The sequence below is a fragment of the Cinclus cinclus genome, chromosome 20, assembly GCF_963662255.1.
Source record: "Cinclus cinclus chromosome 20, bCinCin1.1, whole genome shotgun sequence".
Classification (NCBI taxonomy): Eukaryota; Metazoa; Chordata; class Aves; order Passeriformes; family Cinclidae; genus Cinclus; species Cinclus cinclus.
Genome location: NC_085065.1, coordinates 5,668,266 through 5,694,340, shown reverse-complemented (window position 1 = coordinate 5,694,340; position 26,075 = coordinate 5,668,266). Strand labels below are relative to the sequence as shown.

Sequence of the window (26,075 nt, the reverse complement as noted above, 5' to 3'; positions counted from 1 at the left end):
TCCCTGGCAGCCACTTGTCCCAAATAATAAGGTGCTGCTGGATTAATAATCCAGTTTTCTTTTAGGGAGGGAAACTCTTACATCCTTTGTAGTGACAGGTTTGGGGGTTCTTTGAAGTGTTGGAAAGCACAGCATGAGAGAAGGGGCAGAGGTAGCAAAGATGGTGTCAGCATCTGCAGCATCTTCTCCCAGCAAAGTGTCTTCTGGTAGCTGAATCCCTCACCTGAGTGACTAAACCTTGTCTGTTCCTTCCCTCCTTCCTTCCTCAGGTGTCCCTTCTTGCATAGAACTACTGGAGACACGGAGAGGAGGTATCACTTGCGCTACTACAAAACTGGAATCTGCATCCATGAGACAGACTCCAAGGGAAACTGCACCAAGAACGGCGTCCACTGCGCCTTTGCTCATGGGCCCCATGACCTGCGCTCACCCGTGTATGACATCAGGTCAGTAGAGCTTGGGGCTCCTGGCAAAAGGGTAATTTCTGTACCCAGATGAAAAAGGAGATGATGGAAAAGGTAATTTCTGTACCCTAGTGAAAAGTGAGGTGATTGAAGGGTAGTACTGTTTCAGCCTGAAATGAAGTGATGGTGAGATATCCTTTCCTAATAAGGTAAATGTAAAAACCTCCAGGGAAGATTGTCAAAATGGGGGAAGGGAGACACTTTGGAATCTGATGGAGGGGGTCAAAACAGTGCATCTGGAATTCCCAGGGAATGAAGACTTATTTTTATTGCAGTTGCTGTTCAGCTAAAGATGTTCTGACAAAACATGCATTGCTGAAATGCACCCACTTAGCAAATGCTCCAGTATGTCAGTTTTTATACACATTTATCTGACTCTTCCTCTGCTCAGTCTGTTTGTTCATTTAACTCTGTCCCTGAAGAGAGCTTCAGGCAATGGAAGCTTTACAGAATGGTCAGACAACATCTGAAGGAGGCATCGAGGGTCAGTCTGCGGTCGCTGCCAGCCATGCCATGATAGAGAAAATACTCAGTGAGGAGCCAAGGTGGCAAGGTGAGTGTCACTGAGGGTCTGGGAAAGCTTGGTGTCTGTGAAGTCACTGCTCCTGCCCAAAACTTTTCTGTAGTAAATATGAACTGTGGTCATCTCTGTTGACTCATGGGGTTCTTTTTTGCAGATACAACGTATGTGTTGGGAAATTACAAGACAGAGCAGTGTAAGAAACCGCCCCGGCTCTGTCGCCAGGGTTATGCATGTCCCTACTACCACAATAGCAAAGACAGAAGACGAAGTCCAAGAAAACACAAATACAGGTACTGTGATCTTGGATATTGTACTTCCCAGCTGACTGGTGCAGGAGGCAGGATTTTGACCACTAGATACTTGTTTTTAGTGTATCTCCAAGCCATGTGCTGAGAGCTATGACGAACCGTTATTGCTTCCTAGCAGAAAGATGACAAACTAAACAAGATTTCCTGTATATAGTGACCAGTACTCTAATAAATGAATTATTCAATCATGTTACAACTCTTATTTTATAGCAAAGAGACTCTGTGTTTGGCTTTCCCTTACCACATAAACTCTGCTTTAGAAAGCAGTGCAGGGAAGAGAAAGCAAAAGAAAGTTTTAATCCCATCTAGAAACAATCTCACACAACAATGTGTTCATGGTAAAGGATTCAGAATCATCAGGCTGCTTGTTGTGTATGCCTGGTGATGGAGGTCATGAGGAGGGACTGTAGCTGGACATGCATTCCTAACCAGCTGCTAAAGGCTCTGCTTTTGAGTCACCAGGGTGTTCTGTCACTCAGCTGTCACTGGATTTTTCAGCGTGCTGTGTCTCCTTGAATGCATTTCATCCAAATTATAGGCCCTCATTTCCTCCAACACAACAGAGCTTTTGTTGTGGTCTCAGTGGGGCTTTTCCTTAGTTCCTTTTTGGAAAACACAGGAGCAGACCAGAAGGCCAGAAGAGAAAGTATCAGGGATGTTCTCGCTTCTCTTCCCTACCCCCAACATTCACAGCAATTTTAGAATTGGCACTGAAATTCCATATTTAAAAAAATTCAACAGGCAGCAATCAAATGAATGTTAATCTCAACACTTTAAGGAAAAACAGAACCATTAGGGCAGTCTTCAGGCAGCAGCTATGTGCTTTTTGCCCCTCTCTGGGCCCTTTGGGAAGGGAAGAGGTGAAAGCTTCTCTGCATTCACTCCTGTGTTTTCCCTACCCCAGCTGATGTGGCTGTGTTGGTGCTGCTATCTGCTTCCCTCTGCCGTTGTTTGAGGGAATGGTTAAGAGCATAAGGAGCAGGGGAAGTAGGTCACAGCAAAAATTCAGATCTGGGAAAAGGAACTGTTCCTGGCTGGGAGAAAGAAAATGGACTTGCCTTTTCCCCAGTGACCTGACTCAGCCTTTTTTGTACATGGCCACACTATAAACCTGGAAACATACTGCTGTAAGGGTATTATGTGTTTTAGGATTAGCCAATTAACTTCTTAGCTTTCTATGAAGGTGCAGTTCCAAAACAGAAACCAGACCCAGCGTCTCTGACACTAATCACATCAGCTGCTAATATTTTTATGCTGGTTCAACTTGTATTTCGTTTCAAATAGAGAATTAAGCCGTGTTTTGTTTTTTTTTTTCATTGGGAAATTGGAAGAAGGGGGAGAAGATGCAACAGCAGCTGGGTGGGGGTGGGGAAGCAGCAGCCAAGCAGATTGTACAGCTGGGGGGGGGCAGCCAAACCTGCCCCCAACTGGGGAATTGTAGCATCACAGAATGGTTTGGGTTGGAAGGGACCTTAAAGCTCATCTTTTTCCACTCCCTGCCATGTGCAGGGACACCTTCCACTATCCCAGGTTGCTCCAAGCCTCTTCCAGCCTGCCTTGGACATTTCCAGGGATCCAGGGGCAGTCACAACTTCTCTGGGCACTCTGTGCCAGGTCTTCCCCACCTTCATGGGGAAGTGAATTTCTCCCTTGCATTTAATCTAAACCTATTCTCTTTCTATTTAAAGCCATTTTCCCTTGTCCTGGCACTCCAGGCTCTTGTCCAAAGCTCCTCTCCAGCTCTCCTGGAGCCTCTTTAGGCACTGGAAGGGCCTCTGAGGTCTCCCTGGAGCCTTCTCTTCTCCAGGCTGGACACCCCCAGCACTCCCAGCCTGGCTCCAGGGCAGAGGGACCCTCACAGCACCTTTTATGGCTCTCTCTGGACTTGCTCCATCAGGTCCACACCCTTCTGATGTTGGGGAACCCAGAGCTGGATGCAGTCCTCCAGGAGTGGATCAGAGGGGGAGAATTACCTCCCTCCATCTGCCCAAACTGATCAAAGCTCAGGGCATGTCTGTGAGTCTGATGCCTTCTCCTGCTCCCTTATTTCCACAGATCTTCGCCGTGTCCCAGTGTGAAACACGGGGACGAGTGGGGAGATCCCAGTAAGTGTGAAAATGGAGACTCCTGCCAGTACTGCCACACTCGCACAGAACAGCAGTTCCATCCAGAGGTACATCCTCACTCCACTTAGAAAAGCAAAAGCATTCCAGTCTTACAAAGTAAATTACTGTGCCAGGTGGGAGAGGATGTGGGCTGCTTGTAGTGTGGTCCTGGGATACAGAGGAGCTGCATGTTGGGAGTAAGCTGCAATTCAGCTGCTTAACAGAATAGACTGTATGGGAGGAGGTAAGAAAAGTGGGGGAGAACTCAAGTGTAGCAGCAGTCCTGGGTATGGGGGTCCTTTGGAAAGCACAATGTGGGTCTGCATGTGAACAAACAGCATCTGTTTCCTTGACTAAGAGTTTGTGGTTCATGTTGACAGCACTAAACACCACCAAGCTCTTAGCTGTGAGCATGCCCAGAGCATTCCAATATCCTTACAGAAAGTGTAATTAAGACCTTTTGGTAGTCTGCTTCATGTTACAGTGTTGAAAAGCTGTATCTGCACAGTAGCCATTGTCACCGCCTGTCAAACTGGGGGGAAAGGGAATAATCCATTTGCTACAGTCCTTGTCAATGGTTTGTTATTTTCCTTGCAAACATGTGGCTGCAACTTTCTGTGCTGTCATCTGTCAGCTGTTTCCTACCTTTTGCCATTTGTAATGTCCATGGAGCTTCCAGTGAGTCTGAGATGGCAGATGGTGACCTCTGGGTGAGCTGGTGTGTGGTGGGTTGGTCTCCGGGTGAACTCTAGCTCTCATGGGCATATTTTGGTGTTTCCAGAACTGTAGTGGGTTTTCCTTTCATTGAAGCAAAGCACTGAAATGGTCACCCTGAGCTCTGCTGGCCTTTGCACCTCTTTTCTGTATCCCTACCTTGCTGTCGAATTCCTTCATAATACTTCTGTACCTGGTGGTCACTGTTATTCTGTTCATTTGTTTGGTGTTTTTGTTTTGTTTTGTTTTTTTTCCATCCTTAGATCTACAAATCCACCAAATGCAATGATATGCAGCAGTCTGGCAGCTGTCCCCGAGGACCCTTCTGTGCCTTTGCACACGTAGAACGTACGTGCACTACTTCTCTCATCTTTCCTGGATGTTTGAGCTGTGAAAAGTTTCAGACCATGAGAATTTAAAAGTAGAGCTGCAAAACTAGAGTTTCTGTGAAGAGTTAAACCTTGATTTCTATAAAATTGTGCTGGTGTGGGAGGTGTTGGCAGAGCTGGAGGCAGTAGGTGGTCTGTAGGACTCAGCCTTTAGCTCTCACTGCACTGTCTCTTGAAGGATCTCCCTCTGTTCCCTCTCTCCTGCTCAGTTCTCTGGCTGTCAGTTCAGGAGGATGGAAGTGGAGAAAGCTTCTCTTCTGTACATGGGTGAACTGTACCTGGCCTAACTGCCAAGTGTCATATCTTTAAAAGCTAAAGATAAAATTGCTGATTGTAGATAATTTATGGATCCATTAAAAAAAGCTACTTTACTCTTTTGAAGTTTTACTTAGAGTTGAAGTCTTTAAGTCAGGTTGCAGAAGAGAAATATGCAGCTTTTTTTTTTTTTTTACTGCTTTATCTCAAATCCTCTTTTTTCAATAGCTCCCTGATTTACAGGGCATTATTTCAATCCTCACTTTAATCAACTATAAACTGGTGATGCAGTTTTTCTTGTGGAAGTTCTACCTGCAGGTGGTTCTAACATTCATAACTAATGGTTAGTTCCTGTTCTAGGGCTCCTCCTCAGATGCTGCTCTGCAATCCCACTGCTGAATTTGCAACAATTAGAGCAGGTTACTCACTAGATTTGTTCTAATACTGACTCACTACAAGGCATTGAGAAAATCTCTTTGTTATTTGATTATCCTTTGTAAATGAGGGAATTAGTAATTGCTGCCTTTGACATGGAATGGGGAGAGTAAATTCCCTACAGGTTATACAGTTCCTTTTATAGGAGGGCTTGTTGACAAGCAGTAATTATAGCTGGAGCTGTGGGCTGTAATAGCCCAAAACACAACAGTGCAGCTACACAGTGGGATCCAGGAAGCTTTAGGAAATGAATCTTGGTAAAGGAACAGTGTTTAGCATTTGGTTATAACATAATATTTTTGTTTAGGGATGTCTTGTTCCTAATGAGATTATTGCACTTGATATTATATTACTTAGAGTAACATTTTGTGGCATTTAGGTCATTCCAACTTGGTTATTCCTTGCACTGTCTTATGGATGTGTATCTTTTAGTCCTTCCTACAAGGTCAACAAGGACAGGCCTAATGCAATTAAAATAGCAGGAGTTCATTTATTATATCTACTCTTAAACCTGAGTTTTACTGGTTAATGGCAAGAAACCATTTTGAGGATGTTGAAATATAGATGTAGTATCAGTTCTGTAGTTTTTGTGAAGATGCTGAGTGTTAGTTGTAAATCTACAGCATCTCTGCCTTCCAAACCAGTGCCACGTGGGGTTTTTTTGTAATGATTTGTACTGAGCACAGATGGAAACTTTAACTCCCTCAGCTAATTATGATGCACCCATCAACTTTGTGCCAAGCAAAGAAGGAAACTCTGCTTAGTTCAAGAGAGCTGGATGAATAACATGCAATTCATCCAGGGAAGATAATTTTGGAGCAGCATTAATGAGCTAAAGAGCAGCATAGTGTGTATGTGATGACAGTAAAAATGTGAGGAATATTAGATAAGCAAATAAGCCAAATAAGGTTTCTCTTTACTTCTATATTTATAAGTAGGTGCTTGTGGGTGTTTTTTCTCTCAGGAATATCTGGGTATTCTTTTTCCTAAACGTCTTGTGCTCCATGGAATTCAAAGCCCAGCTGTGAGTGGTGTCCTGTGCTTTGTCTCTTGCAGAGCCAGTGCTCAGTGAAGATTTACAGCAATCCTCAGCTGTGTCCAGTCCCACCCAGACAGCACCAGTGATGTACATGCCCTCAGCAGCTGGAGACTCTGTTCCAGTCAGCCCTTCCAGTCCACATGCCCCAGACCTTAGCAATGTATGTAGCCCTGTGAAGAAGCCTTGTCCATATTGTGCAAATCTGTGTTTCTCTGAGTCACTGCTTTTTCTCCCAAGAAAAGTATCCAAAAGCCCAGAGGATATGAGATTTTTCCCTTTAGTTCTCAGCTCCATGCTTTTTAGGGGGATCTCTTATTTTGGAACATACATTCAGTGGCTTTAGCATTGTCCTCTCACCTACAAAAATTCCAGGCCTTCCTTTCTGTGCAGGGTTTGTTGATGTACTTTCAGGAAAGTGGAATACATCCGCACATGAAGTCCAACTCCTTCCTGTCTGGAGGTACAGATTGGGCTTAGCTTCCAAGACCTATAATTAAAGGCTGTGAGCCAACAGCCTCTAAAGTACATAACTACAATTGAGTTTGTTTACATATGTAATCTCAGAGCCTTAGCCTGTGCATATTGTGTGTTGCATTATAGGATATCCTTAGTTCCCTCCCTCTTGTACTTCTGGAGATAGCTGAACTCTGGGATATGTTTCAGTAATGCCCCAGATTGTTGGTAGTTAGTTGTCTGTACAAGAAAGGAGATGTCTAAGTGCTGAACAGATAGTCAGATTAGAAACCCATGGAATGCTAGACTACATTTTTACTTAGGGTTTGTTGTTATTTTTTTTTTGTTAAGTCTTTCCTGTTTGTACTGCACTTGATAAGGTGTGTAACCTTTTCAAATGGTTGGCTGAGATTTTGAGAAGGTACAATGACCTGAATTTAACTCATTTGAAACTGGTCAGGCTGTGGTGAACTCATCTAGGACCTCTGCTTTATTTTATTCCCTCTCTTTGGAAAGAGAAGCTGTGTTTGAGCCAACCTAGCAGTTCATAGTTGTCCTGAATTGGATTTCAGGTAGAATTCCAGACAGATCTTGAAAAATCTGGACATAATATTGTCTCTTGCTAAATAACACTGGAAAACAATAAAAACCAAAACCCCTCCATCTTATGAAGGTATAGTTTAAATTCTCTGAAAACTGCAGGGCAGTTGAAGATATCTCCTACTTTTAGGCTGTTTAGGTCTTGTCTATCTCAAGCTCTTAGTCTTTCAAACAGTCTTTCCTAATCCTTGGTTATGTGCCAAATGGCAACACATGTCTGTCTATGACTTCATCACTCCACAGGGCATCTGTGTGTAGCTTGCAAACAAATATGGCTTTGGTGGTGATCATTTTACATGATGAATTAATCAGAGAAAAAGGTCCCTGTAGCAGCCAGCCTCACGTGGCCTGTTCTGTTTTGTATTTGTACTGTAGGTGTGGAATAAATCAGGAACTCTGCCAACTAGCCCCACCTCCACCACAGTGAGTAGTTATCTTTGCGACTGTAGGGAAGCGTGGACAGCAGAATGTCTGTATAAAAATAAAATAAAAACATTGTAGGCTGCTCCTTTTTTTTTTTTCTAATGCCAGCCCAGACTGTGCCACATTTGGATCTGTGATGTCTGAAGCACAGTTGTACTTGCCAGTAGAGGCAAATAATTTTTTGTCCCAGAGAAGTGGGATATTTGTGTTCATCCAAGTGGACACATTCTCTAAAACTCAACTTTCTTTGCTGCTGTCTATGTCTTCATCTACAGTGCAAAACTAGCCTTGTTGCATGTGATTGTGATCCCTGGTATTAGTCCAAAGAATGGAAATGTTGGAAATCATTGGGGATTTTAAAGTGCAGCCGTTGATACCTGACTTATGTCTATATTAAAACTTTGAGATTTCCAACTGGAAAGCAAATAATACAGTATTACATATAGCTCAGATATGCCTGATTGTTGTGACTGCCACAGCACCTTTCCAGGTTCCACACCACTACCCAGAGTCATTCAGGACCCTCTGTAGCCTAAGGAAAGAGAAGAGTGTTTTGGTCATGTTGGGAACCTGATCAGTCACCTCTGAGGCCTCAGAAAGAATAAATGTCACTAGAGCTGTAGCTTAGATTTTTACAAGACTTCACTCCAAAGTAACAACAATAAAACCATATTTGTGGGACAATGTAAATTCAGTGGAGCTTTTTCCTGGTTTTTTTTTTTTTGATGGGTGTTTACTGGAAGCTTGTATAGTTGTGTTGGCTGTCAGTGTAATCCATCTACAAACAGTGACGTGATTGAGCACTTCCATGGATGCCTCTCTTTGAGCAGTTCCTGCTGTCTGGCTGTACTTTCCTGACACTTGTTCCCTCTGTTAGATTCTTTGTAGGAACAGCAGTCTTGGAAGCCCATCTAATATATGTGGGTCTCCTCCTGGTGCCATTGGGAAGCCCCACAGCTTGGAGACCATTGGTTTTCCTCCAGACTCAGTCACAGCAGCCAGCAGCTACAAGAAAGCACCGGGGTTTGAGCGAGAAGATCAGGTGGGGGCCGAGTATTTGAAGAGTTTCAAATGCCAGGTTAGTGGGGAATATTGGCTGGAAGAGTTGGGGGGGGGGATGAGAAAGAATGAGAAATTGCCCAGTCTAGCTTGAATGGGGTTTTGTTTCTGATGGAACAAAAGTGGGAAAGCACTGTTCTCATTACGAGCAGTTTCTGGATCTTTGCTCTTGCTTTCAGCCTCCCTTCCAGTCTCTTTCATCTCACATCTGGCCTTGTCTCCCTTAACTACCATCACACACCCAGTTTGTAGAAGTCAAGCTGCTGCTTGTTTTCCTAACCCCTCTCAACTTCTGTCTTGTGTTGACCCTGGGTAGCTTCCCACATCACTTCTTGCTCTTTCTTTTTCCATGTTTAGATCCTTGCCAAGAGTTGCTGTGTCTTTTGCTGTATTGTCTCATGGAAGCTCATCTTTCCTTCTATCTTCCCACTCCAAACTCTTACCTTGATCTCCATGACTTGGTCTGTCCTCTGTTCACCATTTTTCTGGTGTATTCAAGATGTCTCTTAGTTGTCTCTGGCTTCTGTGGCTGTATCATTCTGATCCTTGATTCTCTTCTGTGGCTTCTGTATTAAATTAGAATTCCTCATTCTTATTTGAAGAACCCTCTGGATATTACCCAACCCACATTTCTTAATGACATTCCCTCTTACTGCTTTTGGATATCGCAGTCTTGCCTTGCTGCTTCCCCAGTCTTCTTCCTGGTGTCATGCCTTATTCATGCTGCTCCCTAGGCCTGGAACAGTCTCTTCCAGCTGTTTTGCTACACATGAACTTTTCCACAGTCAGCTTCTTGCTGTGAATTTTCTTTCTTGATGTTACAATTAATAGTTTCTCTGCACCACCCCTTCCAAGCTGACCCCAGCCCAGAGCTTGGGTTTTTATTTAAATTTTAATTTCTCACTGGGTTTGTAATTTTATCTTGATTTAGGGGAGGGGAATAGCTACTTGTATGAGGAGATGCCTGCAAAAGTATCTCCTACAAGTTCTTTTGGGACAAGAGTGTAAAAAGGGATAAGAATAGCAGGTCTGTATTGCCTGAGAACAGAGAGGACAAGAAGTGCTGCTTTCAGGCTGACCATGTTTTAACTTTGGTCTGTGACATTGAAGAAGTCAGTCTTAATGAGCCTGTACTGCTGTGAGAAAACTGTGGAAATATCCTGTCCAGACAAGGTCTTGCATAAAGCAGTTGAATTTAGAAGCAGTCTCTGTGGGTTTTATTTATTTTTATGGCTTTGGGGAAATATGGCCAAGCTTTGCAGTAGGGCCAGTCTTGAGCACTGTTTAGTCTAATTAAAATGATGCAGTGACAAATCCAGATTAAGCTATATGCATGTGTGCTCTCTTATCAATGCTCCCTTTGTCTGGCTTGAGGGGGATGTGCCTTAGGAAACTGTGAATTGAGGCAGCACATCTTTGGGGGTAAAGAGCAGAGCATGCTGTGATCCTGGCACTTCCTGCAGGCACAGCAGCTTGTAGCAGTTGTTTAGAAACAAAAGGAAAAACATGTCCTCGTTCTCTATGGCCTCTGCTGCAAAGGAGGATTGAACCCAGAGCTGGAGGACTGAGAGAACCCCTGTCTGCTGCCAGCAGAGGCAGGGTGCCAAGGAGGCCCTGCTTTGGAGAAAATGGGCAGCAGGCCTAAGCCAAGGAGAAAGGGGATGGAGCATGAATAGGACTTCTAAAAAGGAGGGCCAGATGATGGGCATTTGTATCTGAAGTCAGATCTGTGCTACAAAGATACAGTATTCACAGAACTGCTTAATTATGTGGCTTTAATTAAGCAAAACCTGTGTTAAATAGGAATAAATAGCTATTAAGGTATAGACAGAAGTAATCAAAGTTGTCTTATGCTAGGCTTCTACAGACAAAATTAGGTGTCTCATAAGTGTCCTGATTTAATTTTACTTTAATCTATGATTACTTAATTTTTAAATTCTCCTGTAATTCCCTTTGGCTGCAGTGGGCACCAGAGATTCTCAAATACCCTGTAAATTAGACCAATAATGAGTCATTTAACTTTGTCAGCTCCTGCATGATAGCATCATAGGAGACACTCTGGCTCAGTTCTGCAATGGCCTTGTCATTTTTCCCCTGTAGAATTAGTACAAATATTTCCTAACTTATTAGAACAAAAAATGCACCTTCTGTCTTAAGTTTATGGCAAGGCTGAGCCAGCAGTTAAAGCTAAAAATACTTTTCCCAAGTCCCAAAAGATTTAGCAAGCTGGAAAATGCTGGCTGCACTGGAAGGATTTGAATACCATGACCAGGAGGTGTTCCTAAGTCTTGATACACAACACAGCAGGTTTGTTCCATGCTGGTCAGAAAGCATTTAATCTCACTCATAATTTATTTCCCTTGTTCTCTTCCCTGACTGCAACAGAGGGAGCTGGAGAATTTCAGCCTGTCCTTTCAATGTCTGTCTCGATGTGTGCCTTTTCTAATGTTATTCAGAGCTAAAGGAGACCGGTTTAGTGGTGACATTTTGTTTGTTCTATTTTTCCCTTGTGTTCTGTGAATTCCAGGCAGTGGGAACTGGGGCTAACTTGGAAATATGTTCACTTTTCTCCTCCTTAAAGAAAAAAAAGTGCTTTCTGTAAGACTGAACTGCAGCAGAGCCAGCTCCCCACGTTGGCAGGAAGCCTCTCAGTGGGGGCACGGCTGAGTGTGTGCCCTCCCCTCAGCTGCTGACGTCTGAGATAGCACATTCTGTGTTCAGATGAGTGTCAGATGGGGCAGGGTGTGCTGGATAATGCAGCAGGAGTGTTATCAGACACACACAGAGGCACTCACAGAGCACAGAGAGCGAGCCCATCGTGGGCTCCTGTGTTGTGAACACGTTCCAGGAAGTGTGAGACAATGGTCCCCACTGCAGAAAGATCTTTGTGTCCATCTCCCAGCTGTCTGCCAAGCTTTGACCTCTCTGTCTGCCCATGGGCATAGAGCTGAGCAGAGAAAATGATTTAATGAAGTAAAACCAGGGGAGGAATTCTTCTGCTGCTCTTTTGCCTGTCTGGTTACATCACCCCTCTCCAGCATTCCTTTATCTTTGTCCTGAGACTGTTCAGGCCAAAAAGTCAAGGGGTATCATTTCAGCTCAGGGTGGTGCCTCATGTGCTGCTTTTGCACGTCGTGCCTCTGTTTCCTTCAGAGATGGTGCCTGCCTGGATCTGGGATAAAAATCAAGCTTGCTTTATGGCTGGAATATGTCTGTGTTTCACACTGAGGGGGTTGGAGAGTGAGTAAAAAAGCAGGGCTGACTCCCAGCACTTTTTTGCTGCCTTTTGTGCCCAGAGGGTGAGATTGATCTCCCTGTGCCATGTCACAGCACAGGAGGGAAGGGGCAAGGCCTGCAGACAGACTGTTACACACTGACAGGCTCCTGAGGCCACTTCCCCACTGGATCCCAGCAGAACTGACTGATGTTGCAAGGCAAGACAGTTGATACCCATTAAGGATATAATGCTGGAAGGACCTTAAGCTGAATTTTTAGCCTGCATAGTGGGATTCTAAATGTGCATTGGCATTCATGCAGTTTTGCAATTCCAAACAGCCTTATGCTTTCTACCTTTGAGCTCTTACATTAATGGATGAGGGGAGGATTTTAAAATAAAGTTAGTTTGATGATGTTTCTTTGAAAATTGGTTGGTTATCACTGTGTTTTACTTTGCAATCCTAGCTGGGAGCTGGAGAAGCTTGAGGGAAAACATAATCTACCATACTTTTATTTTCCCCAAACTGAAAAATATTTGCATAATTTAACAATGCAGTGTGCCTCCCACCATTTCTGGCCCTTTCTGGGTGTTAGATGTTAGTAGTGCTGATGAGTTGGTTATAGCAAGGCAAAATAATTTGGTTTTGATCTAGGTTCTTAGGATGTGCTTTGTGCTAGCAGGGGTCTTACAGCAGCATGAAAGGCAAATGTCACTGTGACAAGTCTCTGCATAACTCTAGGGGTGATGTCTTGGTATACAGAAAGCAAATTACTTGGAATGTTTTCAGTTTGCTGTGCTTTTCCTCTCTGCAAATTCTCCAGTGCCTTGAGCAGCCCAAAAGAAGAGTGGACTGTGTTTTCCATGGTCTCTCCAAAGCCAACAGCCAGCCGTTTTAAATTTTGCTAAATAATCCCTCTGCTTATCTTTTGTTTTGTTTCTTTACTGCAGCAAGCAAAGATGAAGTCCCACTCCCTGGAACACAGGAGCCAGGAGCAACCTTTGTTACAGCCCAAACAGGTATGGAACTGCTGACAGGGCTCTGAACCCAGCTCAGGGCTTCCAGCACCACAGAAATCTGTGAATCCAGACAGCTCTACAGTGAGTAAATAACAGTCCAGACGCCATTAGGGATGCTCAGCTGGAAGGATTACTTTATGAAGATGGGATGATTTGCTGGAGGTGTTATTTGTGAGTTGTTAGACCTGAGTGAATTCAGGGTAGATTCATAGGGCTGGACTGTGCAGGAGAGAGTCTTCAAATTACAGAAAATTGAGCTGGAATGGATCTCTGGAGTCATCTAAGTTCAAGGATTTGGCAAAGGGAATTTAATATCAGGTTCTAAGTCATGTGCTGAACTAAGGCTGAGTGAGTGATTGTGTGGCCCATGGCTGTGATTGCATGCAACCTGTGGGTCACAGGAGTTAATTCTGGGGCAGCCTGAAAGATGTTTAGAATACTGGGGAGGGGGATGGGGGTCATGGAATGGAGAACAGTCGACAGAAATTAAAGAAAAGCTGTTAATCTCTCCCCACCCCCAGCCCAGTGGTAGCAGTAGCCATCTGTCAGGTTGGAAGCAGGCAGGAAACAGGTTTGCTGCTGGCATTTGTCTCATTCCTGCACGTTTCTGAAGGGGTTGTTCTATCAAGATGTTTTATTTCCTACCTCTTTTTGCTTTTCACACTCTTGTTTCAGGACATCCTGGGCATTCTCCCAGTGGGGAGCCCGCTGACATCCAGCATCTCCTCTAGTATCACCTCCAGTCTGGCTGCAACCCCCCCAAGCCCCGCCGGCACCAGCAGCATTCCAGGCATGAATGCCAATGCCCTTCCCTTCTATCCAACCAGTGACACCGTTGAGTCTGTCATAGGTAACTTTGCCTTTTTCACTTATGAAAATAGGGTTTCCTCAGCCATGGATTGCCAGGTATGAGACTTGGAATAACCTGGGTGTTCCAGTGACCTCCAGTTTTCCGTGTCTGTCAGTGCTGGCAGATTCCTGAAGCTTGTTCTGTGACTGTGACACATCTGATGTTTCCTGCAGGTCATTTTTGGATGAAATTCACCCACGGGACCAACTGAAGGCCACTCAGAATGTCACATGGTGTAAAAGGGCCTTAGTTTTAGCTTTGTCAAAGTGACAAAGAGGTCTTGGACTAGGCAGGAAATCACAGGGGCGTTTTCCACAGTTACAATCCCTCAGTTCTAAATGACAATTTTATAGCCAGAGCTGCCACCAGGTAGATTGTAAGGACTTTGCCCTTTGTAGAGTGCAGGACAGAGGCTGTAAGGGAAAGGAAAACAGGAAGAGTCCAGAAAGTGTCATCACTCTAAGATAGGCACAGGCTTTTTGGTCACCTGTTTTTCTTCTTCCTTTTTTTCTTTTTTTCCCTTTTTTTAATTAAATATAACATTTCTGAGGTGATCTCATTAATTTGTTAAAAATAATAATAGAAATGAGTGGGCATGTGTGGGATGGAATTATATTGATCATCATTAGTGATGAGGCATGTTCAAATAGATGTAACAGTTTCAGGCATTAATAAGCTTTATTTTACCCAATATGTGAACCTCAGAGATGTTTTTCAAGTGTTCCCTTCTCCTGGTATTTCTTTTCCAAGTGGCTTTTCAGGAAAGCAGGGACAAAGCACAAACCAGACCCAGACATGCTATAAGCCAGTGTTCCTGTGTATAAGGAACAGACTTTAAAAGAGCAGTTTGGGGAAGACCTATGGGATCTGCTGCTAATTCATCAGATTTTTGTTTTCATATACCATTTGGGAGTTCTTTAAGACAAAAAGAAACAGGTCAGGTTAAAGAACCTGAACTGAAAAGCTGCCCATGACACTTCTGCCAAACCATCTGAGAACAGGATGGAGAGTAGGGTCCTGAGAGGTAGCAAGCACAGGCTCCTCTGCATGTAGGCTCTTTGGGCCATCCTATCTCTTGAAGTTGTTGGTCCTTTATAACATAATTGGTACCTCTGTGTCTGGCAGAGTCTGCCTTGGATGACCTGGACCTGAATGAATTCGGAGTGGCTGCCCTGGAGAAGACATTTGACAGCAGCACAGTGCCCCACACGAGTGGCATCATGATAGGTACATGAAAGCAACAGAGCTTTCTTTATCTTCTGCCAAGCAGTGTTGCCCAGTCACCTCAGTGGAGCCAGCCCAACCAAGCTCTAAAACCAGTCCCAAAATGACATTGGTTAAAACAGCAATTACACCAACTACAAAACAAAACTCTGGCAACCCCGAGCATCTCTGAAGTGAGAGTTTGCCCTTACTGACTAGCAGAGCTGAGTTGTTGCCATTGGGCCCAGGTGTCTTGGGGATGTTTCTTGAGACTGAATGGGACTTGCCTGCTTTTTTCCCCCCTTTTTTTTTATCCTTTTTTCCCTTCTTTTTTTCTTATTTTTTTCCTTTTTTTTTTTTTTTTTTTTTTTTTTTTTTTTTTTTTTTTGAGTGTGTAAGTGGACTCTAGAAGCATCTGATGCATTTCAAATCAGGCCAAAATATAACAATTTGCATCTTAAGCAGAAAACTCTCCCTAGCTGTGACAGGAAACTCACTGACCTGGTAATGCCATCCATCTGTCAGAGTGTCATCATGGTCTGCTGATTTGGTTTCTGTAATGTCTGTCTCATTTAGATACATGGAGGTGGGCTAAGGCCTCTTCTACCTGTCTCTGATGGGTAAAAAGAAATGTCTCATTAATACTGTTGGAAATGGTTGCAGTTTCTGGTTATCCTTGCTGTGTAAAGCAGGTGTTAGAACAGGAGCTAACTCTGGTTGTCTGAAGGTTTCCAAGGGAACTGCACTGCCTGGAGATGTATTGAGGTAGGAAAGGACCTGTGGAAGGAATATAACTTCTACTTTTCTGCCAAAGATTAGAGCCTGTTAGAGGTTTACTGTCCCTGTCTGCTTCCAGTCCTGCACTGCCTTAGGGATCCTCCCCTTCTCCCTCTCTTCACGTCAGACCTGGGTGTTACCTGGTGACCTTCTAAGGAGGGACATGGATGAGGGGAGAGCAAGGCTGAGGTCTCCCTAAGTCTGTGAGTGGCAGGCAGAACAACCTCTGGCATAAGGGAAGTTGATGTCTTTTGTGGTTAGGCTTTTGTTTATTTGGGGGTTTTATTACTGATAGATCCAGGTATGTGTAACTACAGCTACTCACTGTTTTTTAGTGGTTGAGATCATGAGCTCACCCAGCATGGTGGTGTTCTCACTACAGGTTGTTTGGAAGTATTAAAGGCAGAGGCACATGTTTTAGAAGTGAATTTTTTATGACGAAGTATTTCACCAGATACCAAATTTATCTTCTCCAGACTAACAGGGACCGAGCTCTGCTCAGAAAACCTTTTGTTCCTTTGGCCACTGAAAGAGCCATCCATTGCATTGTGGAGGGTCTTAACCTATGTGGGTGATGGGATGGCAGCTTCAGTGCTCCTCTTAAAGGCTGAGAGGGGAATGAAACCTCAGGAGAAGTGGAGGGAATCCCGAGGGGCTCAGGGAGAAGAAAGGGAACCCGACACCTCCTGCTCTGAACTCCTGCCTGTGCCCACACCTCATGGTCATACATAGCCATCCTCTCTGTGTGTTCTTTGTCCAGGTGGGAGTTTGCTGCAAAGTTCTGCTCCTGTAAATATCCCCGGGTCCCTTGGAAGCTCTGCCTCCTTTCACTCCGCCTCTCCTTCTCCACCGGTCAGCCTCTCATCGCATTTCCTCCATCAGCCCCAGGGACACTTAAGCCAGTCAGAAAACACGTTCCTGGGGACATCAGCTTCTCATGGATCATTAGGTAAATGCACAGTGTGTGTCCCATGTACATGCCTGTCTGTGCCATGTAAGTATTTTCTTTTCGGTTGGCTTTAATTTCAATGTGTTATTTCACTGCTGCCATGTATCTCTTCTTCCCATGAGAACAGCAATGGGACTGTTTTACCAAAAGTCAGCTAATACCTCATGAACAAGGAAGCAATTCCCTCTACTTTTCTTGTTTCTAGGCTGGGAAAAAGGGGCAGATGTGATGATGCATTTCAGGGTAAAGAGTTCTGCCTTTTCCAGCCAGCCGTGCTTTGCTGCGACTTCATATAAAATTCAGAGCTGGGTCCTCATCTTGGCTTAGTTTAGGTAGGGATTGCAGTTTGCCCTTGGGAATGCTTGTGGGTCAGATTGGCTTCTGGGAGCTATTGAGCAGGCCTGGGCCACTGGAACTTTTTCTCCTGTTTGATACTCTGCACCAGTTCTGCAGTGTGAACTTTCCAAAAAATCAGTGTTCCAGTTCAGTCCCCTTTGCTCCTTCTCCTCCTCGAGGGTCTTTCTCCTGTATGAGGGACTGACAGAAGAGAAATTATTTCTGAGCTTCAGCAGTATCAGGAAGAACAGGGAATTTTGCAGACAAATCTGTTTTATTATCAAGACACAAGATTACCTTGAGAAATTAAAACTGTTTGGCCTCCAGGCTACAGGGACACCAGTTCTGCTAATTTCTGTTCGTAACATATTAATTCTCTCTATTGATGCTGGACATAAATGCCTCTTAAAATCTGAGATGCACTTTAATCTTTAATATTCAGCTTAACCTAATAAAATGATTACATGCTTGTGTAAGCTATTTCTGCATGCACTTATCTGTAACTGCATCCCTTGTTTGCACAGCCCAAGCCCATGCTTCCATGCTTGCTATTGCTGCTTGTTTAGTTTTAACAGCTTTTACAATTAATGTAATAAAAGACATCAGAGACCATCTCTGCTCTTAATTAGGTTGAGGTTGGCTGTTGGTCCCAGTTTTTGTAAGGAAAGGAAAAATTGCTGTTTCAGAAGAAACGAGTTATGTTTATCTTGACTGTGTATTTATACAAATAAAAAGCCAAAAAATGCAGGAAATTCACAAATGCATTTAAATAATTTATTTATTTTTCCTTAAGCACAACAAAGCCTTTGCTGGGGTTTTGAGAAGATATTTAAGTAGTTTCTTAGCAGTTGGCAATCATCTGTTCCATTTAATTTAGTGAATGCACATAACATGTCAAGTGTGTAGTTACCAGTTATTTGTACTGAAATTGAGTTAAAAATACCTGCTTCTGGGCTGGTTTCCACTGTGCTAGGTGCAAAATGTGCAGAAAAGGCTTTCCTGCCCATAGGAGCTTGATATATGAAATGAGAACAGCAGATGGAAAGAGGGAGTTAAAACAAATTACAAGATGAGCTTGGTCACCACTGTGGCAGAATTTGTGGCTTTCCAGCATCCTGCTTAGTGCTAGATTCCCATTCAAGAAAACTGAGGTTTAAAAAACAAAATGTGAGTTGGGATTCCATTAAAACTTCTTGCTTTCAACTGAGCACCCTTGAGAGCAGATGAAATGGATCTGTGGGAAGTGGCCTGAGCCTGCAAAGATCCTTGCTGCTCTGCTGAATGAGTTAATGTGCCTAAGCCCTTGGTGAAGACAAGTTACTATTTTTCAGCTGTGTATTTTGTAATTGTTTGTGTCTTGGCTGGGAAGTCAGTGCTGCTGGGCTAGACCTCAGTGAGAGGCTCTTGACTCCAGTGTTCACTTGCAGGCACAGTTTAGCTGCTGTGAGATCAGAATTACTGATTGCAGCTCGATTTAGGAATGTTCCCAGCCAGTGGTGAGCACCACTGCATGAAATTTCCCACATCAAACTGGAGCAAACTGTGTGGGTAAGAGTCCACACTCTGTTTCAGTATTGCCTTTTACTGCTAGTTTTCCCCTGAATGCAAAGTGTGGGTACCTGTTGTAAGTGAAAATTGTTGAAAGAGCACAGGCAGTGGACTCTGGAAAAATAGTCAGTTTTGTCTCCAGCTGATACTCTACTCCTTTGTCTCCTGAGCCTTGAATTTCTTTCTGAAGAGAGAGTTTATTTGAACCAGCTAAAATAGGGAAATGGTTGATTAGTTTTCTTTGATGTTGCTCACTACCTCAGTGCTAGAACTCTGCAGAGGATGAAGCAGATAGAGATACTATTGTCTCTACTTGTTTATAAACAGGATTTTCCAGTTCTATTTCTTGTGTATGGAACCAGTAATGACTTGGAGCGTTTTTGTGTCACTGTTTGGAAGTGACACTCCTTTTCTAAGCCCCACACTGAGGAGACAAAAGCAGAATTTTTTCAGGGTGTAGGGTGGGAGGAAGCACCACCTGGGGTCTGTGAACCAACTCTGGTAGCTGTGCTGCACTGAAAAGTGGGAAAGTAGAAGCAGGTCAGGGGTTCTCCTGAAAGAAGGGAGATTCAAGCTGACAGTCAGCTCTTCTGTAGAAGTGATGCTTCTAAAAACAGCCTGATTCAAGAGTTGCCTCTACTTAGTGTCATGGTTCCTCCCTGCATCACTAAAGATGAGGCCTAATGGTGTGAAATTTCCCTATAAAGTCCCTCTATGATGGACTGTGGGGGCATGGGGACAAAACTTATTCCTAAGATGAACTTTTTATCCTATTTACACATTTTAGAATCCTGGATTTCACAGGGTTAGGGAGGAAATGGGGAAATTGCCAGCACCTGTGACATAACCCTCTCTATTTCCCTGTGAAACAGGTTTAAATGGGATGAACAGCAGCATATGGGAACACTTTGCTTCGGGGAGTTTTTCGCCCAGTACCTCACCTGCATTTCTGTCAGGTCCAGGTGCTGCGGAGATGGCACGGCTGCGACAAGAACTGGATGAAGCCAACGGCACAATAAAGCAGTGGGAAGAGTCTTGGAAACAAGCCAAGCAGGTACTTGGTCAAATCCTGGGATTAGAGAGTATAGAGGAGTATTGGGTGTCAGCCTTTCCACAGGACTCTGGACATGGAGGTGATGGACAGCTGTAGGATTTACAGGTTCTCAGCATTCTTTCCTTTCCCTTGGAAATCACCAGATCACTGGGCCTGGTGTGTTCAGATGCTGGAAGTGTAAGGCCAGATGTCACAACAGATGCCCTGAAGTGTTTGACAGTCTCTCAGAGCTTTGATCCATGATAATTTGTCAGTATGCAAAGTTCATCCCCGAACACTGTGAGCCAGATGAGTAGAACCACAGCCCAAGCAGATGGGATATGTGAAATGAGCATTGCCTTGAAGTCAGGCTCCGAATGCGTTTCAGAATTTGGGAACAGGGCAGGTTGGTCAGAACTGGTGTGAGAAGCGTATGGAAATGGAAAGTTTTGCCCGGATTTCTCTTTGGAGACAGACCAAGTTTTCAGGCCGCTTCTTTTACTCTCTTTTGTTGGAACTTGCAGGCTTGTGATGCTTGGAAAAAGGAGGCAGAGGAAGCAAATGATCGCGCCAACACAGCTAACATGGAATGTGAACTGGCCCGGGAGCAGAGGGAAGCCTTGGAGCTGCAAGTGAAGAAACTGCAGGAGGAGCTGGAGAGGATCCACACCGGCCAGGACCCGCAGTTCCTGCGCTCCTTCTCTGACCTGGAGACGCTCTCGCTCTCGTCGCTCTACACCCTGCAGAAACAGCTGCGGGCAAACCTGGAGAAGGTGGACAAGGTGAGTGCCAGGGCCTGGCAGGGCAGGGCTCTGCCCTCTCTGCTCCTACAGGTCACAGCTTTTTCCCTTTTCTTTAATAGACCCAGAAATCAGAAGCCTATCATAGATGTAATCAAAGCCAGCTTTAGCTGGCTCACAGGAAGATAACTCCATCTTCTCTGTGCCTAAAATACAGTTTAAATCAATCAAAGCTGCTCTGTTGATCCTAAAGCTCCTGAAACCCACCACACTGTGCTGCTTTACTTTTACTTCGGGAGATGAACAGGGTAGACAGCTGCAAGTCCTCCCTGCCCTTCCCCAATCCCCCGAGCCCTTTGCTGTGCGTGTGATGCTGACGCTGTGCCCTGTCCCCCTCTCTTGCAGGCAGTATTTCAGATGCAGTCAGTGAAATGCCTTAAGTGTCAGGAGGAGAACCGGGTGGTGCTGCCGTGCCAACACGCGGTGCTGTGTGAGACGTGTGCTGAGGAGGGCGAGTGCCCCATCTGCCACCCCAACAGGCCCCACTCTCTGCAGTCGTGACCTCCCGAGGACACTCGTTCTGATCATATCCTATAGAACTTTTTAACTTTATACATACGTACATATATATGTATGTGTATATATATATATGTATATATGTGTGTGGATGGGCGTGGCTGTGCACGTGTAGGGACGTGCACACACACGCACACGCACACATGAAAACAGAAATTAGTTGCAGAGCACTTTTTAATATTTTACATCCCGTATCTAAACTGCCCCTCACCCGTGCCCCACTAATTCTAACTCTTGATGAACTTTGAGAGCTGTTTTTAATACAGATCAAAGGGCCATTTGCAAAGAGTCTGTGTTTCTCCTCTTTTCTATCTAGGTGATAACAAATTTTTGACTATTTCCAGAAGGACTTAGAGTGGGCAAGAGGGGCTTCCACGTGCTTTCCAGAGGAAGAGTTGAGATCACGGGGAGGATCGAGGTGGATGAAATAACTTGCTCATGCCTTTGGTCCCCCTGCTCTTTCACTGACCCAGCTTGGTTAAAGCTGTCCTCCCTGATGGGAGCTCTGCCAGGCTCCTGCCTGGAGAGCCTCACACTGCCCATCTCTGAATGTGCAGGAACTTTGTCTGTCATTTAATCAGCAAAGTTCACTTTTTAAATTTTTTTACACTCTTTGTATATTTGTATGAAAAGAAGAAAAGAGGGAAAAAAAAAATTTATATTGGATCTAGAGCAAGCCGTGCCCCAAAATTCAGTGACCAATGTTCACTGCTGATGCAGCCAACATATTCCAGGTCTGAGCAGCCTTAGAAGTATTGCCCTTGGGTGAGCCAATGCCCTTTATGAAAGAAATTTGGATGCAGAGGTTAGTTCTCTCCAGGCACCCCTTTGTCTGGTGGATGTCTAGAGACTTTTTACTGTTTCAGACCAGGTTAGTTTTGTTTTAGCTGCAGGAAGCTGATTTGTAGTCCTGCTGAAGTGCATGAACCAATTCCAGGTAGGCTGAGGACATTTTTGTTGCCTGTGTCAGCAGCTCAGGGGTGGTTTGTGGATTGCTGGCTCCAGAAACCCTTATGCTGGAGAATATGTGGTGACAGAAATAATCCAGCAGGACAGAGAAATGCCACCAGCTCAGACCTGTCCAGCAGCTGAGTTTTCCTGTGACTTTCCTTACCAGTGTATCCATTGGATTTTTACATCAGGTGGATTGCAGTAACCTGCTGGGATCTCAACCAGAAGGCCACTCAGTTGATTAAACATTTTTATTTTGCACAGGGATGCTCCTGTGCTGCCCCTCTGTGACCTGGAAAAGCACTGGAACCTCCAGCAGCCCACTGTTGTAGGAAAACTGAATTTTTACCAGAGCCTCTCAGAAAGCTTCATATTTAATACAAACACATAATTAGGTTTGTTTCCATAATTCCACCATTCCTCTCCTTGGAAGGGGTTAATATGCATTCCCAGATGATCTCTTAAGTGCAGCTCTGTGTAGTTCTTTTTTATGTTTTCCCATTAACTTGTTTTTGGGTTTTTTGGTAAAAATGCTTTTTTTCCATGTGTATTTTATTGTAACTAGCATCAGGTTTTTTAATTTTTTTAATGGAGAGACACTGTTGAGTGACTATTGTGGCTATGTTGTTTGGTTATAGCCTTTGAATGTCTGTGCCATGGGGCAGCACATCTGCCTTGGTCTGATCTTAAAGAAAGACCTTTTATTAAAATACGTGAACATTTCTCCTTTTTTTAGGAAAAATAAAAAATTTAAAAAAAATTAAAAAGTGGTGAGGGGAGGAGGAGGAAAAAGCCCAATTAAGAAATTTACTAAATTTTTTTTTGTAACTAACTTAAATCATAGGAAATAAACTCTTGAATCAGATCTTTAATATTTATAAGCAGCAGAGCTGATCAGCCCATTTTTGGCTATGGTTTGTAACACTTTTTATGAGCGTGGGGGTTTCTCTGCTCCTCTGCCTCCCCAGGGGCTGCGCAGGGGTGATGCTGCCTTTTGCCAACCCTCTTTTTCCAGATTCTGTCCAGCACCAGCTCTGTGATTCCAACATGGAATCCCTCCACATGGAATTCATCCCCTGAGGGCAGCCTGGGCTGTCTCGGTGGGACTTCCAGTCATGGGGTGATGCAGGACTTGGGGGTGTTAAGGGGAAAGAGCTGTTTGTCCCCAGTTTCCCTGGGGTACAAGAAAAAATTCCAGGCCAGAGAAAATGTGCTTTTCCCTTTTGAGTAAAACAGTTTCTCTGTTTTCAAACTTAACACTGAAGGACCAAAGAATTCAGAATTTCACCTGTTTGTGGCCCTTAAATGTTAACTTTCCATTGCCACACTGCACTCATGGCAGAGCAGCCTGAAGGAATTAGCACTAGACCCTTCCCTTGCCCCCACCCCAACTTCTCTCAGCACTCTCTTTTGCACAAGTACATAGATTTTCTCACTTTCCTCTGGTTCTTGAAGAAACACTTCCTAAATTTAGGTTTCTATCAATTTGTTTGCTGCTTTAAAAAAAAAGGAGAGAAATACTGAAATGTGAATTTATTTTCTTCAGCATCAGATGGAAAAGAGAGCTTCATCTTTGCATATTTTGTGAATGTTCTGGTGGGCCATTTAATGACGATTTCTGAACCAAATGAGGTGGGAGCAGGGGAAAGGAGCAGCATTTCTGACCCACTCCAGCAGTTGTTGCTGCTTGCTCCCCGCAGGAAGGACAAACCATAATCACAGCACTGCAGTTGAGGCTTAAGAGTCAGCGATCAGCTTTTGTATGGTAAAAAGAGCTGAAATAAATCTGGTGCTAATAAGTGCAGCCCCTGTCATGTACTGTCAGGCTTCCTTCTGAAGCAGGAACTCCCTTTACAGGACAACAGTAACACAGCAGAGCTGAAGGGGCTTCAAAACAAAAGTGGGGTCCACAGGGTTCCTTGGGGAGCAGCCCAGCTGAACAGCCCCAACCATAGCTGGGTCCTGCCTCCTCACACAGACTCCTTAGTGGATAATGACATTTTCCTCCCCAATTTTTTGGGAACTTCAGAAGAGCTGACCTGGGTGACAAATCGGGCAGGTCAGACACTTCTGAGTTGAGAGCTGGGGGAAGGGAGTTGTGGTTGTGTTGTGAAACCACAGCATCCTGAAGGTCAATAAACCTTTACATTGTTATGGGAAACCAACCTAGAAGTAGGTGGCTTGTGGGACAACAGTAGCCTGGGTAGATCCAGAGCACCAAGCAGGGTCAGAGCTGTAGGTGAGAGCTGGGAGCTAAAGGATTTTAGCATTTTGGGCTAACAGGACCACCTTGAGCTCTTCTCCAGCCTTAGGTGCTGTAGCCATGTGCCTGCTGGGGCATGGGAGGGATCCAGGAAAGGTCTCGGAGCTGGAGCACATTTCCTGAAGCAGATCCCACCCCGGGGGGGGGGGGGGTCCCTGCAGCTGATCCCCTGCAGAATGGTTTTACACTTTTGTACATCTCTGAAGCTGAACCTGAGCCACTGGCAAGGCTTGTGCAGCTGAAACAATGAAGAGAATTCCTTACCCTGAATGGACTCAGTCATCCCTTGCTGTTCCACCAGCCTCCAAACCTCCTCTCTTCCTCCTTTTCCCCTATCTGAGAAGGAATAATATTACCAGTGTTTTCCTCCAGAGTTACTATAATCCTTGGAGTGATGGCCAACAGCAAAATAGATGTTACTGATGTAAAACCTAGTATTTTAAAGGTGAAGTATTCCTGCAAAGTAGTGACTGCATTGGAGAGATTTCTGGGGCTTCCCCACTCCGTAGCTTCCAATGTTAAAACAAAATACAGTATACGTTTTAAAAAAATAATAATAATACACACTGCAGTATTTCTGGTGGCAATTCTTGCCCAGTCCCTTCCCTGCTTTCTCCAGGAGGAAGGGCACTGGGCAGAGGTGCCCCTAGTCCGTGTAGAAGTTGGCAGAATGGTGATCAGTGGTGTAAAACGTGTTGTTGATTCCATGTATAGATCTGTGATTTCAGCTGTCGTTCTCTCGTACTCTGTAAATATGTGTTTTGGCTGTCGGAAACCTGGTTTAGACTCTTTTCTTGGCAGAGTGAAATTTGCATGTGGGGCTGGAAAGAACTCAATCTGTGTCACAGTTTCCAAGGGCAGAATGGATTTTTTTTTTTTTTAGAGGACAATAAATTTTTATTTTTTTGCTAAGAAAAAAAAATACAAACTGAAGCGGTGTGTGTGTGTGTGTGTGCATGCCCAGGTGGATGTGCAGCCCTGGCTCTGCTCTGGGCCTTGGGAGGGTGGAGAAATCTAGGCTTTGGAGCCCTCAAAACAATAGATCTGTGGCCAATTTTCACACAACCAAGAATAATTTCTGAGCTCCCCTCCCTTTTTCGGGGTGTTGCAATTTACTTTCCTAATGGAGGTGTGGTGAAGGAGGGGAAACATCAATGCAGTGTGGTTAAGGTGGGGCAGAAACCCCTTTGGAAGTGACAAATCCAAAAATTTCTCAACCAGATTCTTTGTCTGGACATAGATTAACGTCCTGGAAGAGCCAGGCTGGGCAGAGGTGAGCTGTGCCTGCACAGTGGATGCAAACTGTGTTTTGTGTGTTGGCACCCAAAAGAACACACCTAGCATGTGGTTCCAAGAATTACCTGTTAATTTTGGTCTAATTAATGCTTCAAAGATGCATCAACCACTTCCCATTAGTCCAATCACAAAAATAATCTGAATGGGCCCATTTGTATTGCAGATTATTGATAACACAATAAAATCAGTAGATCTAAGTGCCAGCCCCTTCCCTCTTGTGTTCTGGCCATCCGCCTGTGTTGGGTTCTTCACCAGGATTAGGAGGATGATGATGGAGATTTCTTCCTCTTTGGCATTCTTGCATTGCTAGAAGATGTTTTTGTGTGCTTCAAGCCTTTTTTTTTTTTTAATGTTTGGGCTGTTCTCCTGCTCCGTGTGGTTAGTTGTGCTCTGACTGATTAAGGTTCATTTGTCTTTCTCTGTAAAAGTCAGGATTTCTTTTAGGGTGGGAGAAGACCCACACAGCTGCCTGGAGCTGAGCAAAAATTAATCTTTAACACCTTGAATAATCCAGTGCAAACAACCTCAAAAGAGAGGTCAGCCTGTTCCACC

At 44.3% G+C, this 26,075-nt stretch overlaps 1 protein-coding gene across 5 annotated transcripts in view; it reads left to right on the top strand.

Annotated features, from left to right (window-relative positions):
- UNK (unk zinc finger) overlaps positions 1-25,160 on the top strand; it is a 44,642-nt gene extending 19,482 nt beyond the window's left edge. For 2 of the 5 annotated variants that reach the window (XM_062506538.1, XM_062506537.1), the window contains 14 exons: positions 270-446; positions 887-1,017; positions 1,142-1,277; positions 3,351-3,468; positions 4,378-4,462; positions 6,250-6,392; positions 8,586-8,786; positions 12,933-13,001; positions 13,677-13,851; positions 14,977-15,078; positions 16,592-16,780; positions 19,537-19,718; positions 20,222-20,479; positions 20,843-25,160. In XM_062506538.1, the coding sequence (XP_062362522.1) occupies positions 270-446; positions 887-1,017; positions 1,142-1,277; positions 3,351-3,468; positions 4,378-4,462; positions 6,250-6,392; positions 8,586-8,786; positions 12,933-13,001; positions 13,677-13,851; positions 14,977-15,078; positions 16,592-16,780; positions 19,537-19,718; positions 20,222-20,479; positions 20,843-20,998 (2,122 nt within the window). In that variant the 3' untranslated portion in view covers positions 20,999-25,160. The remainder of the gene's footprint in view (positions 1-269; positions 447-886; positions 1,018-1,141; positions 1,278-3,350; positions 3,469-4,377; positions 4,463-6,249; positions 6,393-8,585; positions 8,787-12,932; positions 13,002-13,676; positions 13,852-14,976; positions 15,079-16,591; positions 16,781-19,536; positions 19,719-20,221; positions 20,480-20,842) is intronic. The other 3 variants (XM_062506539.1, XM_062506541.1, XM_062506540.1) reach the window with 3 other exon arrangements.
- Positions 25,161-26,075: the final 915 nt, after the last annotated feature.